A 14808-nucleotide genomic window follows, 5' to 3' on the forward strand; every position below is an offset into this window, starting at 1 on the left:
ACATATACAATGGTTAATCTCTTTTGATGTATTATCCATTAATACATCACAAACACATGTGTGTGGCCAGGTCCATTTGCGTTATTTTCTTCTACGTGTTGGTCCATCCTGCATCTCTTCGCAAGATTTTATGTATGCTGTCGCTGGCTAGTAGTTGGCGGTTTTGGCCTCAGACTCACTCCCATCCATCCAGGTATTATATAAGACTACTTCCAATCTCACCTTACCAAGAATTTCCAATCCTCAACCGTCCTTATAACTATAATAACATTGTCTCTCTAATGGCGTTACCACTATTATTGATTTAACTGCTTTGGGCACCAACAGTCAGTATTATTGATTTTTTAGATAATCCCGTTACTGTATTCACAATTCTAACACCTAGAGCTTCTTGTATTCCTTTGTCATAAGTCAATGTTCATGATGAAATAATTATAATTATGTGAAAAAGCATCCAATAGTTCACGGAAAAATCGAGTAAGATGAAAGATAGGAGAAAAAGAAATGAGTTTAAAGAATAATCAAATATCAATAAAATATTTAGTTTTTTTTTATCCCTAACTGCAATAACTCAGAAAGATTGGTCTTGAAGAATAGGATATTCTTTAAATAACTTCTGAAAAGAGTGCATCTAGAACATCTTGTTCTTACAGGGAGTGCATCAAATAGTTTCCATTGGTGACACAAAAAAATGAAATAAAATGAAAAGTTATCGGAGAAGCAGCAATGGGAAGGGATATGTGAGGGAAAGGGGCAGAATGGGAATTTTCTTATATATAAAAAATAAAATAAAAACAGATGGGGTGGGGTGGGGTGGGGTGTGAAAATAGAGAAAAGGAGGGTGTCAAACTGCCAATAACAATACCCTTCTTGAAACTACTCTGACCCATGATCCAATAGGATTAACTACTAAAAGTAGAGCATCAAAGAAACCACCCCAATGCCTCCTCAGTTAAACTTGCTGGGCTTTGATAGAGGGCCACACCTAGATTCCAATACCATGGAGCCAGTTTGTCTTCTAAACACCGCTAATGAATCTATACTACCATATAAAACAAATACAACGTGTAAAGTTAATTCGTATGGCAACAATAACCCACTAACCACCAGGTAATCACCCACTAATCACTCTTCACTGTTTCATTTATATCTTTTATTTCATTTTGATTTGTCCAACTATTTATACGGTACAATGATCTACTTACACTAAGACGAGAAATTGAGAATGGAAATTAATGAAGGATTGCCAAGTGAGGGGAACAGTTAGGTGTAGAGTTGACTTTTTCTATCATTGTAGATGGTGTGAGTCCGATACAAAGTCCCAAGGAATTAGCTTTTATCCCCCAATTTTTTTTTTAATTCCAACTTATTTTTACATATTTTTTTTTATATTTTATTTCATTTATTTGTTACTAATTACTATTTTAATTAATTTATTAATTTAACATATCTTTCATGAGATATGCACTTGGAAACTATTATCCAGATACGCAGTTGAAAACTATTATTGTCAAGGAGATAATTTATGAAAAAAGGAAAAGGAAGAATATTTTTTCAAAACCAAAATTATTATGATTCAGAAATTGTAAATAGAAATTATTGTATTATATTAATTTTTTATACAATAGCACAATAAAAATGCGGACACAACAGGGCCTGTGTGTCTGCTAGTGTAAATAATGAGTATTTTAGTTACCACATAGTTAACAAAAGAAAAATCATCACTTACATTTATAAAAAAAATATCTTTTTATGAATAAAAAAATAAAAAATAACAAATTACTTCAACGTATTAGTTTAATTAGTATCTTTACAGATTAAGTATCTCGAGATGATCAAATAAATGCAACTTGACTTTTATCTTAGTACGCGTCCTCTTCTTCGCACAACACGATCTAATTTAGTTTCCTTGAGAAAGATAGAAAATTAAAAAGTGGTTTAGTAAAGATAACTCTCCTCATCTATCTAATTAATAGAAAGAGTACAGATTTACAGTTAATGTACCATGAGCAACATGGAAGTGATGGATTCACGTATGACCGAGACGAAAGATAAATTACCTCAGAGTTCATCAAATTGAAGTCTAATTTTGTGAGTAAACCACTTCACATCGGTTGATGGGTATCCTAGAGCATAAGCCTGCATCAAAATTCATAATTCAGGGAGAACTTTGATGTTATAAAGTTGTCATCCTTTATTTTTACCTATTTTCTATGTATTAGGTTCTTCCTACACATAATGAACCAAAAAGAGGCAAATTAAAAATCACCTTGTACCCATCAAGCGCACTTTGTACCAACTGTGATATCTCAGTAAAAGCATCTTGTTGAGAAGCCCCACGATTAAATACCTTGTCAAATGTAAAAGGATACCAACTATATGTTACCAAAAACTTCCATATGGTTAAAAAAACTCAGCAACTCAAGTGCCAGGGCTTACCAAGTCTTACAGAATTTAACCACTGCAAGTGCAGGAAACCACCTGTATGGAGTCAATACACGGTTTACTTAAGATCAAGGAGTTGTGCTGTTGTATTTTGAACCACAAGAGATTTTCTGCAATTGAACTGTACTTATAGAGGGTTCTTTGCATTTTGACCTAAATCTTTAAATCTTTCTACACAATCATGAATGACAATAATGTTGAACAATTTTATGACACAACCACATTTCTATCATGTATATTTTCTATCATGTATGTTACCAACTATGGAGCCTAAGAACACAAGAATTTTCTTAAGACCAATTTTAAAATGTTTTTGTCTAGGCAAATCCTCAATAATAACTCTCCAATCTTTGTACAACATAATTTACCAAAAAAAAAGCGAGCTTCACATTTCATTTTATTCAATTTCTTTCAAAGAGAATTCCGTATACTCTGAAGTAAATGCACTCTCATATGAACAAGAAAAACAATTTACTAGCACTACATTTTACATAAAAGAGACTAAATAAAACCTATTTCATGTAAGAAACTAATTTCCAAATCTAGAGGAAAAACGAAAAATCCATGTCTGGGATTTTGACAAGTTTCACATTGGCTGTAAGAGCCTAACACAACCCTCCTCCTTTACCCGGACTTGAGACCAGCCATGAGACCATGAAAAGTGAAAAATGAGACCATGAAAAGCGAAAAATCAACTCAACAAAATTAACTAGAGTATACCTAATGTCAGGTCCAAAAATATTCAGCAGAAACTTGGAGGGAATGACAATGCAAATGTAAATACTGATAATCTCCAGAAACAAGAGACACCCTGCCCAATGATAGCATGCCTTTGATCCACAAGCTGGAGACACCTGCACCAAGTACTCAAGGCATAATGGTGGAAGGCTGTGTCAATCCACTGGTTTGCACTTTGCCATAGAACTTCACTAAACAGCAACAGGTATACTTTCATTTGTGGTTTCATGATAAGATTTCTTTGATGATGTAATACCCAATGTCAGGTTCTGAGCAAGAACTTTCTTAACGCGGGCAGCTTCACCAGGCATTCCAGCCTTCAAAAGACAGGATCTTAAATTATTTACAGTGATTTCATCTGGGGCACAACCAACAGCCAACATCTTATGAAAGATACCAATTGCTTCAGGCATTCTCCCTTTCATACAATGCCCAATAATAAGAATGGTAAACGTCAACTTATCAGGCTTGCACCTATTGACCTCCATTTCTGCTACAATTTTATTAGCCTCGTCAACATTGCCAGATTTGCAATAGCCATCAATGACAGGATTATAGATAAATGGTTGTGGAACAATGTCACTCTCATTCAACAGTCTCAAAATGTCACGAGCTTTGTGTAGTCTGTTATTATTGCAAAGACCACTGACAAGAACAGAGAATGTATATAAAGTTGCACCAATATTTTTGTCATTCATTTTATGCCACATATCCATTGCTTGGTGCACCTGCCCAAGTCGAAAATACCCATTAATCAGAGAAGTGAAAGTAGCAACATCAGGCACACAACCTTGAACGAGCATTTTCTCGTACAAGGCTAGTGCAGAAGCCATGTCACCCAACTTACCAAAGCCACCAATAAGAGCATTAAACGTGAACGTATTAGGTGCAGTTCCAGATCTAATCATTTCACCAAACAGCAAATTCCCCTCCTCCATCTTACTAAACTTGCAATAACCTGATATAATAGTCGTGTAACTAACAACATCAGGTGCAAACTCCCCATTCAGACAAACTTCCTTCAGCAAACTTCTAGCTCTATCCACCTCATTAATCCGACACAAACCATGAATGAGAGTATTATACGTAATTACATCTGGCAAACAACCAAAACTCCTTAAATCATTGAGAAGCCTAAAAGCCTCGTCAATTTCCCCGGCCCTGCACAACCCCCGCATTAAAATATTGACTGTGTAGGTCACCGGCTTATACCGCAACCTGATAAGCTCCCTAAACAAAACAACAGCATCAACTACCTTATTCTGCCTAATCAAAACATTGAACAAGTCATTATACACAACAGCATTGACTCCAACATTGTTGCACTGAACATCGGCGAGCAACTCCCTCGAAACATCCAACCTACCAACAATGGCATACGACCAAACCAAAAATCCTAACAGCCGATTATCAGGAATCTGGCCATCACACCTCATCCAATCGTACACCACTTTCGCCGTATGGTGAAGATTGGATCGGCAGAGTGACCTCAAGAGCAAACTATAAGTCAAATAAGAGTGACTCATGTGCAACTTGTGTCTACAGAATTCAACGAACTTGAAGCCCAAATTGGGAATGTGTAGCCTATTGACGACCTCGTAAACGAGCGAAGGGGTTAGGTGCTTACTGAAATAACCCACGAACGGATCCAGCGAGTTGGAGCGAACGAAAACAGTGCAAGCGATCTTGACAAACCAGGCTTCGGCCCTTCTGATCGAACCCATGGTTTCCGAGGCGATAACATCGGTTCTAATTCGCCGCAAATGCACGCGCTTCGGGTTTTTCTTCCTTGGGCCCGATTGGGCCTTCGATCTCTATGAACTCATCTATCTACTCCACACTTCTAAGTTCCTCTCCATTAGTATTCAGAAAGTGCGCAAGGGAAATCGCTGCTGCACAGACCGTTTGGAATAATGAATTAATATGTTGGATTGTGTCTACGATTTCGGTTTGGCTACCTGGTTGAATTGATGGCGTGGATTTTAGAGTCTGGTATGCGTGACCTAAACTGGAGGCATATATTTATCGGAAGGTCCATTGAGTGTGGAGAATGGGAATGGGGCTGGCCGAGAAGATAACGATTCTTCCCCAGGGACCGATGAAGAAAAGAAAAGACTGCGTTTTCTGATTGGAAAAGGAATCCCCCACTCTCACTGCTTACTCCCTGCTTAGGGTTTTAGCATCTATCACCTGAGCCGCCCAGCCCCCATTAAGAGCAGAAAAAACATGATTGTGGAACACAAATAATATATTAATTGGATGTATGGAAATAAAAATAACTTATTTAAATAAATGAAATACAAAAAAATATAAATTGTACATTATTCATTTTTTGTTATAAAAAATTATTTAACTTTTTGAGAAACTAAACATATGATAAAGAAAGAATTCTGCCCTATTTTACTCTAATTTGGCAGGAAAAAAGGGATATAATGTAGAGAGAAAAAAAACCATCAAGCTACAAATAAAGTTATTTATACATATTATTAATATTTAAATTTGTTTCAGACAATATATCACAATTCGTGTATCATCCTCTATGAAAAACTCCTTATTTTAAGTAAAAAGAAAAGAATTTGACGTGGAGATATGAAGTATCGAGAACTAAGAAGTAGAAGGACATTTTGCTGCTAAAAAAAGTAGACGCACTTTCATTCAAGTCATAATCTAATTATTTTAATTGTTCCATTGGCATTTTAGATTTGATTTTTTTATCAGTAAAAATAAAAATATATATATAACAAATTTATAATAATTCACACATGGTAATTGAATTAAAATCATTGGCATTTAGATTTGATATATAAATTCTTCTTTGTAGTTTTGATAATATTTTTCCACTGTCTTGCAAACATGTTATGTCTGTTATCATCACAAGTCAAGTTTTTTTAAGAACAAATTTGGTGGAAATTGTTAATTGATATTGAAAATTTAGCACAAACTAAATAAGATGGATATTTTTAGCATTTAACACCTCTATTGAATTGAACTATTGTTGTAGCGTCTCATTAATCATGGATGGTGCACTCAGAGGAGAACGCAATAATAATGGATAATACAACAATTCATATAAACTAAGAAAGAAAATATTACTGTTAAAAAATATATATTAACTGCATGTTTGGATTATATTCAAAGTTCTAAAATCTATTCTAAAATCACGTAGAAAACCAAAGCAATAAAACTTGCTTCCACCTTTTTAATTTTTCATCATGTCTTCGGGGTCAGAATGAATTCTGGTAGCTATCCAATTATGAAATAAATGATAAGGATTATTTGATAAAATTTGTTGCAACATTTTTAAAAGTGAATTTGTTATGAATAATTATGATATGCATACTTTATCTTCTAAAATACATGCCGCACTTTAGTAGTGCCCAATCTTGAGGAAGCACCTTCACAACATCCTTTATCTCCGATGCTTGATGCTTATTATTTTATGGCCTTACTGTTATTCATCAGATTTTATTGATGACTAACCTCAAAGATAATAAAGGAAGTGACGAGGTACTAAGTACTAACTTGTAAAGATTGAAATTCTTTATGTGCAAGTTTCAATTGTTACATTGAATACGTCTTCATTCATGCTATCTTTCCAAGAGTGGAGCCAACGAGGGATATTGCCTGGTGACTTGTCATTTTGTGACAAGGATTTTAGACCACAATTGAGTGTTACTCGCCAAGTATGTATTCTATTACATTTCAAAGAAATTTATCGAAGCAACATGATATAATACTGACCCAAGACATTTTTTTACATGCAAGCGGTCGCTCTCTCAAAATTAAATATGAATAAGGATGCAGACATGTCGATTGTGGCTGCTGCTCACGAAGGGAAATAACCATAACATTCTGTTATTAGTAAATCCTTTGCATACTTGAAGTTGGAAATGAGCTTCATTCGAAAGTGTAACTCAGCCGTAGAACCATATTTTTTATTTATTTATTGCGTAAGCTGCTGTGCTAATTGTTTTTTCTCCTTGAATTTGATAAAATAATTATTGATTCTTACAGTGTACAAGTCAGAGCGTATTTTATAGTACAAACATAATTCTGTGACTTGCGTGTATGATTATGCAACATATAATTCGGCTTTTCCATCAATGAATAGACTCATGAACTCTTCACCATCCACAGTTTCTTTTTCTATGAGAAGTTGAGCAAGCTTGTGAAGGATATCAATGTGAGTTGAGATAATATGTGTTGCCCTAGAATATGCTCTCTCTACCAGTTCCCTCACTTCCGCATCCACTACATCCGCAGTTGCCATGGAGTAATCCTTTTGCGATGACATCTGCATTACAATCATTTGAAATGGTCAGGCATATATTTTGGTGTTCAAGAGCAACGTTTACAGTGTAAAAGGGATCAACCTATTTTAGGTCATAGCATACCTGTTGACCCAAGAATGGATTTCCACCAGGTCCACCAATGGCAACTTGTCCAATTTTTTTGCTGAATCCAAATCTCTCAACCATCTGCCTTGCCACTCGTGAAACTTGCATGAAGTCGTTTGATGCTCCGGTGGTGACATTTTCCTGGCCAAAAATAACCTCTTCGGCAACCCTGTTTTGCCATAGAGACATGGAATTTGTCAGGATAATATTCAAACTTCAAAGCACAAAACTCAAATCTACAAAATAACAACCATGTCCCATAATGCAAAAGTAGACAATAATATAAACAGTTCATAAACAGTCATACAGATCACACTCAAAAGTAGGCCATTAGCCAATTGACAACAAGTGGAGTTTGTTAAAGAATGAATGACTTGCAAATGTCAAAATCCAAGATCAAACAAAGTAATTGTGCACGTTGCACTGACCTTCCACCCAGGGCAACAGCCATCTGATTTTCAAGGTAACTTCTACTGTACAATCCAGACTCGAGCCTCTCTTCGCTGGGAGCAAAAAATGTGAGACCACCAGCTTGGCCACGAGGAATAATTGATATCTTGGCTACAGGGTCATATTCTGGCATTAAAGCACCCACTAGAGCATGGCCAGCCTCTGAAAATCAACATAGAAAAAAAAAAGGTTGAATACCCAAAAACAAACCAACACTTACCAAACTTGGGTAATAAAAAAAATGCATACCATGATAGGCTACTAATTTCTTCTTCTCATCTGAGACAACAGCATTTTTCTTCTCAGGTCCAGCTATGATCCTTTCAAGCGCATCAGATATCTCATCTTTACTTATTTCCTTGAGGTCACGCCTGGCTGCAAGAATAGCCGCTTCATTCATCAGATTCTGCAGATCAGCCCCAGTGAATCCAGGGGTTCTCCTTGCAATTTTTTCAAAGTCAACATCCTTTGCAAGTGCTTTTCCTCTAGAATGCACCTGAAAGAGAAGAAGAGTTGATTAATCCAGACATAGAAATGGGCGCAACAAAATCAATCAAGAAATATTGCATTCAAGCGTGGACCTACCAAAAACTTCCCAAGTGCACCAATCTAATTAAAAATGCGCTTAAAACTTACATGCTGAGGTGCTCTTGATAAACTTTCTTCAATCAAAATTAGAAGTTCATCTCAATAATCTATGTTAGAAAATTGCTAGCAAGTTGCAACACACTCTAACACTATTATTAGCTGAAATTTATTAAAAATCACAAATTTATGCAAGTCTCACTCCTTACTCAATGATCCTCTCTCTATTCACGATTTTATAGTTTATATAACAATTTTTTCGGTAACCACCATAATAGTCCTTTGGGCAAAATATGGAATTAATCCAAGTCTGGGACTTAGCCACACCTTTGTCCAACAATGTATTTTGTGATATAATTGAACTCAGACCCTCTCCCACAAGCTGAGTTCAGCTTGGTGTTGCTAACTAAGTCACACTCATTGTGTACAGTGTTGAAAATGAATATGTCAGACAGTGTTATGCTAGCTAGCACTCCTCTCTACTTAATAAAGGTTAGGTTAGGTATGTTATGGAAGGGAAATTCTAATAGTAATTAAATAACAATTTGAAAAGGGTTATGTTATGTCACCTGAAGAATTTTAACTCTGCCGGCAACATCAGGTCTATCCACAGTAACTTGCCTGTCGAACCGGCCAGGCCTCAACAACGCCGAATCAAGAACATCCGGTCTGTTAGTGGCAGCCAAAACAATAACACCAGAATTGCCAGAAAAGCCATCCATCTCCGTCAGAAGCTGGTTAATAGTCTGTTCCCTCTCGTCATTCCCACCTCCGAGCCCCGCCCCTCTCTGCCTCCCAACGGCGTCAATCTCATCAATGAAAACAATGCACGGCGCCTTCCCCTTCGCCTTCTCAAACAAATCTCTCACCCTCGACGCACCAACTCCCACAAAAAGTTCAACGAACTCCGAAGCCGCGCACGAGAAAAACGGCACCCCAGCTTCCCCCGCCACAGCCCTCGCCAGAAGGGTCTTTCCGGTTCCCGGTGGGCCCACCAAAAGACACCCTTTCGGAATCTTCGCGCCCAGCGCGGTGTACTTATCGGGATTCTTCAAGAAATCAACAACCTCTTGTAATTCAAGCTTCGCTTGGTCCGCGCCTGCCACGTCAGCGAAGCTCACGCCGGTCTCGGGGACTTCCTGGAACTTGGACTTGTTCCGCCCGAAGTCCATGGGCCCTCCCAGCCCGCCAGGCCCGCCGGGCCCGCCTTGGGCTCTGCGGAAGAGGAAGAACAGGCCCGCGAATGCGAGTAAGGGGAAGAGCAAGTTGCCTATGATGTTGAACAAGCTGTTGGGGGATTCGCCCTCGGCGACGGAAATGTCGACGCCGTTCATGGCGAGGATGTCGATGAGGTCCGGGTCATTGGGGACAATAACGGAGGCGCGACGGCCGTCAATGGCGGTTAGCTGGAGGGCGGAACCGTCTTTGCTGAACCTGACTCGCTCGACTTTACCCTTCTTGACGGCGTTCAAGAACTCGCTGTAGCGCCAGTTGGTGCCTTCGGGGAGGTCGGAGGAGGCTTGTGGCTTTGGAGCTGTGAGGAGGAGGTTCTGTGAGAAAGGGGAGGATGAGTTGGAGGGGTTTAATTGGCTCTGTTGGGCTTCAATTACAGGGGGAGGGGTGACGTTATCAGCGGCAAGGGCTTGTGGGGTCACAGAGAGGCTCGCGGAGGAAAAGATAAGGGCAGCTAGAGCAGCTTGTGAATTGTGAGCATTTAAGATGCTTCTCTTGAAAAGGAATTGTAGCGGAGTAGATGATTTGGTTGTTTTGGGGGTTGGGGGTGAGACAAGAACATTCCTTCCGATCAAGGCGCTGGTGCCCAAGGCCATTGGAACTGGAATCAATCACTTTGCTCTAGATTTTCGATTTTGAAACACACCCTCACCGTTTCATACAAAGCGTCTATATATGCCCTACTTGCTGGATTCTATGCCATAGATTTTTCCTGGTCTTCTCTCGCGTGTACGTGGTTTATCCACAGCTCTATGTTAATAAACCCAAAAACTAAATCAAAATATCAAGCCTGGTTTGCTTTTATAGGAATACGGCTATTCCTCCTAAGCCATTTAAATTTCTTTTATACTTAATATGTTTTTTAAAAAATTAATTTTTTTTCTTTTTTACTTCTTCTTTTCCGTTCTTTCTTTTTTTTTCTTTTCTTAATATAACTTACCAATTAACAATCTATATACAAATTGTTAAAAATATATTTTATAAAATAATTTAAAATTAATGGTTCATGTAAGTTTATATTTGTGAGTATCAGATTATTAACATAATGTTTTAACAAACTGAATTAATAAATTAATTATATTAAAAAAATAATTAATATCATTATATATAACATTAAATTTTTTAATGTAAATTTAATACAGATATAAGTTTATATAAAAAAATTTATAATAATTAATCCACATGATATTTATGAATTGTCAATCCGTAAGTCTATAATTCTTTTATGGATCCATATGAAACTATAGATTGACCATCGGATGGTTATGGTTATATGTAAGGTTATTTTTGGTGCAGGAAGAAAATTGCAGGACTAATTCTAAACTAATAGATTTTGTGTGTCGGGCTTTACTAGACTAGGCCTACTCTTATAACAGATTTTGGACCTATGCTTCCTGCACCTCACAATTTTTACCTGCACTCCATATTAATTTTAAAATATTCAAGTCCAAAAATACCCTTAATTAACCCTAATGTCTCATTTTCATGCAATCCGTTTCACTGCAACGGCAACTTCCGTTCCCAGACCACCACCAACAATCGTGCTCGTCGTAGAGGCGTTTGTTTCCCATTTGTGGTACCACATCATTTGTTTTCCCTTTGCCATAGAGGCACGTTTTTCTTGTGATGTTGTGTTCTTAATGGATTACCAAATCTGGAAAAATAAATTCGTACGAAAAACATGAACAATTGTTATCAGTGAAAGAAAACACTTTATTTTTTTTATAATTATAATTTTTTTAAAAGAAAGTTAACACGAACGGTTGTTTCAGAAAAAAAAAAAACACACACACTTTTCATATTGAATAGCAGTACTCAATCTAGAATGCATCAACTAATGCCGAATCCCCCAGTTAGAGTGCAATCAAATTTTCATTTTTCAATTCGTCTGCGCATGAAAGCATGATGGAAGGCTTTTGAAAGCATGATCAATAGATCCAAAAAATATTCCAAATGAGCAAGAATTTCAAATCAAAAGGTGAAAGAAAGATCTATTGGACGATAGATGATGCTTATTGTTTCTGGTTAGGTGTTTCAGCTTTTATAACCAAGTTTATGCCTTATCTTGACATTTTAGATTTTACCACATTTAATGTTCAATACAACAATGGGTCTAGTCCAATTCCAAGATTCATTCATGGGTTTTTCTTATCTAAGTTATATTGTCATATTAATGCCTTGGAACTAGGAAGCATGAGTGGCACACCTTCAGCGAGGGACGTAGGCAAATGAGAGGTGGAATTAGGAGGTTCAGAGTTTAGGAGAGTTGGGATGCGATAAATACTTACAAAAAAAAAAAGAGGGCAATTCGGGGATTGTGAAAATTTAAAAATTAAAAGAAGGTGCGGGAAGCCAAGAGAAGCAACAACCTAAATTTTGTACAAGACTTCAACTTTGGGCCTTTCTCTAGGCTTTTTGTCTTGTTTCTTCTTGATGTGTAATTCTAGATCCCAAAAAGAGAGTTTCTTCCGGCATCTCCCAAATTTTTTGTGCCACCTCCTTTACATTTAAAAAAAGTTAGTTCAGAATGTAATTTGTAAAAGTGGTGGCGTGGGAAATTTGCGAGTGCTGAAAGAAAGACTTAAAAAAATACCTGCACACAAATCTTCCATCTTGGAGACTTGGGTCTCTTGGCTGCTTTTCGTATATTGCATTGGTTCTTTACTAGTATTTAGAAGACCAAAAAATCAATTAAACATAAATATGATTAATAATTTATAGATTTTTTATACAAAAAATCACTTATAATTAGTAAAAAAGATGTAGATATTAAGCTTAATCATATTAGTTTTACTTTATTTTCTTTTTTAAAAATTTAAATCTTATTATTTATGTATTAACCTTTAAAAGGAAAAGATAATTTTTATAATTAGTATTTTTAAATAACATATGATGATAATTCTTTTAGTATCTTACTTATTTTTAATTAAAATTACTAACAAAAAGACATATGATATTTAATTTATTTGGACAGTTTTTAGCCATAAAAAATTTTAATTTAAAATTTGAAATAGATAGTGACCATTTTTTAAGTCATCGAAAATTTCATTTTAAAATTTTTAACTTCCGTATATTATTACTTAATTGACAATAAATATTCACATGAAAACTTTTTTTTATCCCAGACCCAACGCAAAAAAAAAGTTATCTAGAACTCAAAGCAAAATTCAAAATTTTATCAAGAATCTGAAAGTTGTATAAATAATATAATTTAAATAGGTGATTAGGTGAGAGAAAGACAATAGTATACAAAAAAAAAAAAATAGTCGTCGATAATTTCTTAGGTACATTCTTTTCCCTACCCAAATCTATGATACTTATATATGATAACTAAATATAAAGTATGATAATGTGTTTTTTTATTAGGAAAAAACTTCTTAATCAATATTCAATAGAATAAACTTGACTTGAGGTACAAATGTCTCAAAACAAAGAAACGAATAATTACAAAATGTTGTTCCTATAGACTAAAAGATGTCACCCCTGTCTATTATTATTATTATTACAACTTGTCATCTTTCCATAACCAAACAAAAAAAAAATTGTAGGATTTTATGTGAAAGTATTATAATAATTGCAATTTATAAAATTATAGTCAATTAAAACAGTACTCCACACACCCACCTAAAGTAGATCATCAAAGAATTTTCACTGAACCCAAAGAGTATGATTAAGTGAGATAACTTATCCTATCAATGACCAGCTGAAAATGGGTTGATCAATGGGTCGGATCAACCCATTCTTTTGTGCAATGTATTGAAATAATTAATTCATCCGTTTTAGTGTAAAATGGCATTTAACTTACGGTAAAATCCTTCATGTAAAAAAACTTACATTAAATTAAAAAAAAGAAAGAAAGAAAAACACAAGATAAATTAAAAAAAGGACAAAAAAACTAATAAAAAATATAAGAAAGTTAGAAAATAAAAAAAAATCCCACTTAAATAAAGACAATTTTAATTAATATTAAAATTTAATTTTTGTTGCATGCCAATTAATTAAAACTGTACATGCTAAGATTGGGAGATAAAGAAATAAAGTCCATTTTATGTTTTAAAATTATGCGGGTCAATCCAAATGGATTAAACTAATATTTTTCCTAATTCATCTATATCTTGTATGTTGTGAAAGTAAGAATGTAAATTATATATTTTAATATCCTGATAAAAAAAATATTTTTAATATTTATGATTGAATAATGTTTCATGAGCTCATTAACTAATTTGATTCACTTTTATTAGTGAAGCTATGATGGAATTTCGCTTCGTAATAATAAAATATTAAAAAAGAGAATGACAAATAGGATATACTATGAATCATTTTTTCTAAAACAAACGAAGTATCTTTATACCGAAGCAAAGACAAGAAAACAAAAGTGATGGCACGAGAAAGTTTGTCAAGAAAATTAAAGAAAGCTCCAAAGCAACTTTGATAAAAGAAGCCACTTCAAACATGCATGCAACTATAAGACCCAACTACTTGGTCTCAAAGGTTTGCTCATTATGGCAAACCATTGAATGTGTAGAAAAACTAGAGTAGCCACATGTTTCATGCACGGAAAGCTCAAGACACATAAAGGGGACAGAAGCAAGTAGGAATGAGCAAAGTTATTGAGCCTTTGAAGAAATTTGGTAATAAGGCTTTATCTAATTTTATCAGCACATCAAAATATGTGATTTAAATAAATAAATAAATATAATTACGACCATAATGTGATTAATGTCCGACTCATCACACAGCTTACGTTGGGAAACTCGGAAATTTAACAATTTGTAAAAAAAAAAATACTGACTAGCGCCTTAAGAAATTTAACATAAAAATATTTTATTAAAAGATAAAAAATTATACCGACCATGATTATTTTTACATTTTTTATAATTTCTATAGTAAATATTTTTTATTTTCTTAATAAGTACTCTAAAATACTTAGTTAACAAGATCAAAAAAGAAAATGCTAACC

General features: G+C 35.1%; 2 protein-coding genes across 5 annotated transcripts; both read right to left on the reverse strand.

Moving 5' to 3' along the window:
• Positions 1-1586: 1586 nt before the first annotated feature.
• On the reverse strand, positions 1587-5410 carry LOC100816463 (pentatricopeptide repeat-containing protein At2g06000). Of its 4 annotated transcripts, none has more exons than XM_014774414.3 (5): positions 3166-5410; positions 2440-2481; positions 2270-2350; positions 2061-2139; positions 1587-1908 (listed from the first exon to the last, which is right to left on the reverse strand). In XM_014774414.3, the coding sequence occupies exon 1, from the start codon at positions 4905-4907 to the stop codon at positions 3375-3377; it is 1533 nt and encodes a 510-aa protein (XP_014629900.1). In that variant the 5' UTR covers positions 4908-5410; the 3' UTR covers positions 1587-1908; positions 2061-2139; positions 2270-2350; positions 2440-2481; positions 3166-3374. The 4 variants fall into 4 exon arrangements, with proteins under 4 accessions (XP_014629900.1, XP_040870682.1, XP_040870681.1 ...); XM_041014748.1 differs by having other exon boundaries at positions 2440-2555; XM_041014747.1 differs by having other exon boundaries at positions 2005-2139; positions 2440-2555.
• A 1676-nt stretch (positions 5411-7086) lies between these two features.
• On the reverse strand, positions 7087-10492 carry LOC100803824 (ATP-dependent zinc metalloprotease FTSH, chloroplastic-like). Its single transcript, NM_001370538.1, has 5 exons — positions 9185-10492; positions 8280-8526; positions 8009-8192; positions 7578-7749; positions 7087-7477 (listed from the first exon to the last, which is right to left on the reverse strand). Exons 1-5 carry the CDS (start codon positions 10442-10444, stop codon positions 7256-7258), a joined length of 2085 nt encoding a protein of 694 aa, NP_001357467.1. The 5' UTR covers positions 10445-10492; the 3' UTR covers positions 7087-7255.
• Between the last annotated feature and the right edge of the window lie 4316 nt (positions 10493-14808).

The sequence above is a fragment of the Glycine max genome, chromosome 4 (assembly GCF_000004515.6).
Source record: "Glycine max cultivar Williams 82 chromosome 4, Glycine_max_v4.0, whole genome shotgun sequence".
Classification (NCBI taxonomy): Eukaryota; Viridiplantae; Streptophyta; class Magnoliopsida; order Fabales; family Fabaceae; genus Glycine; species Glycine max.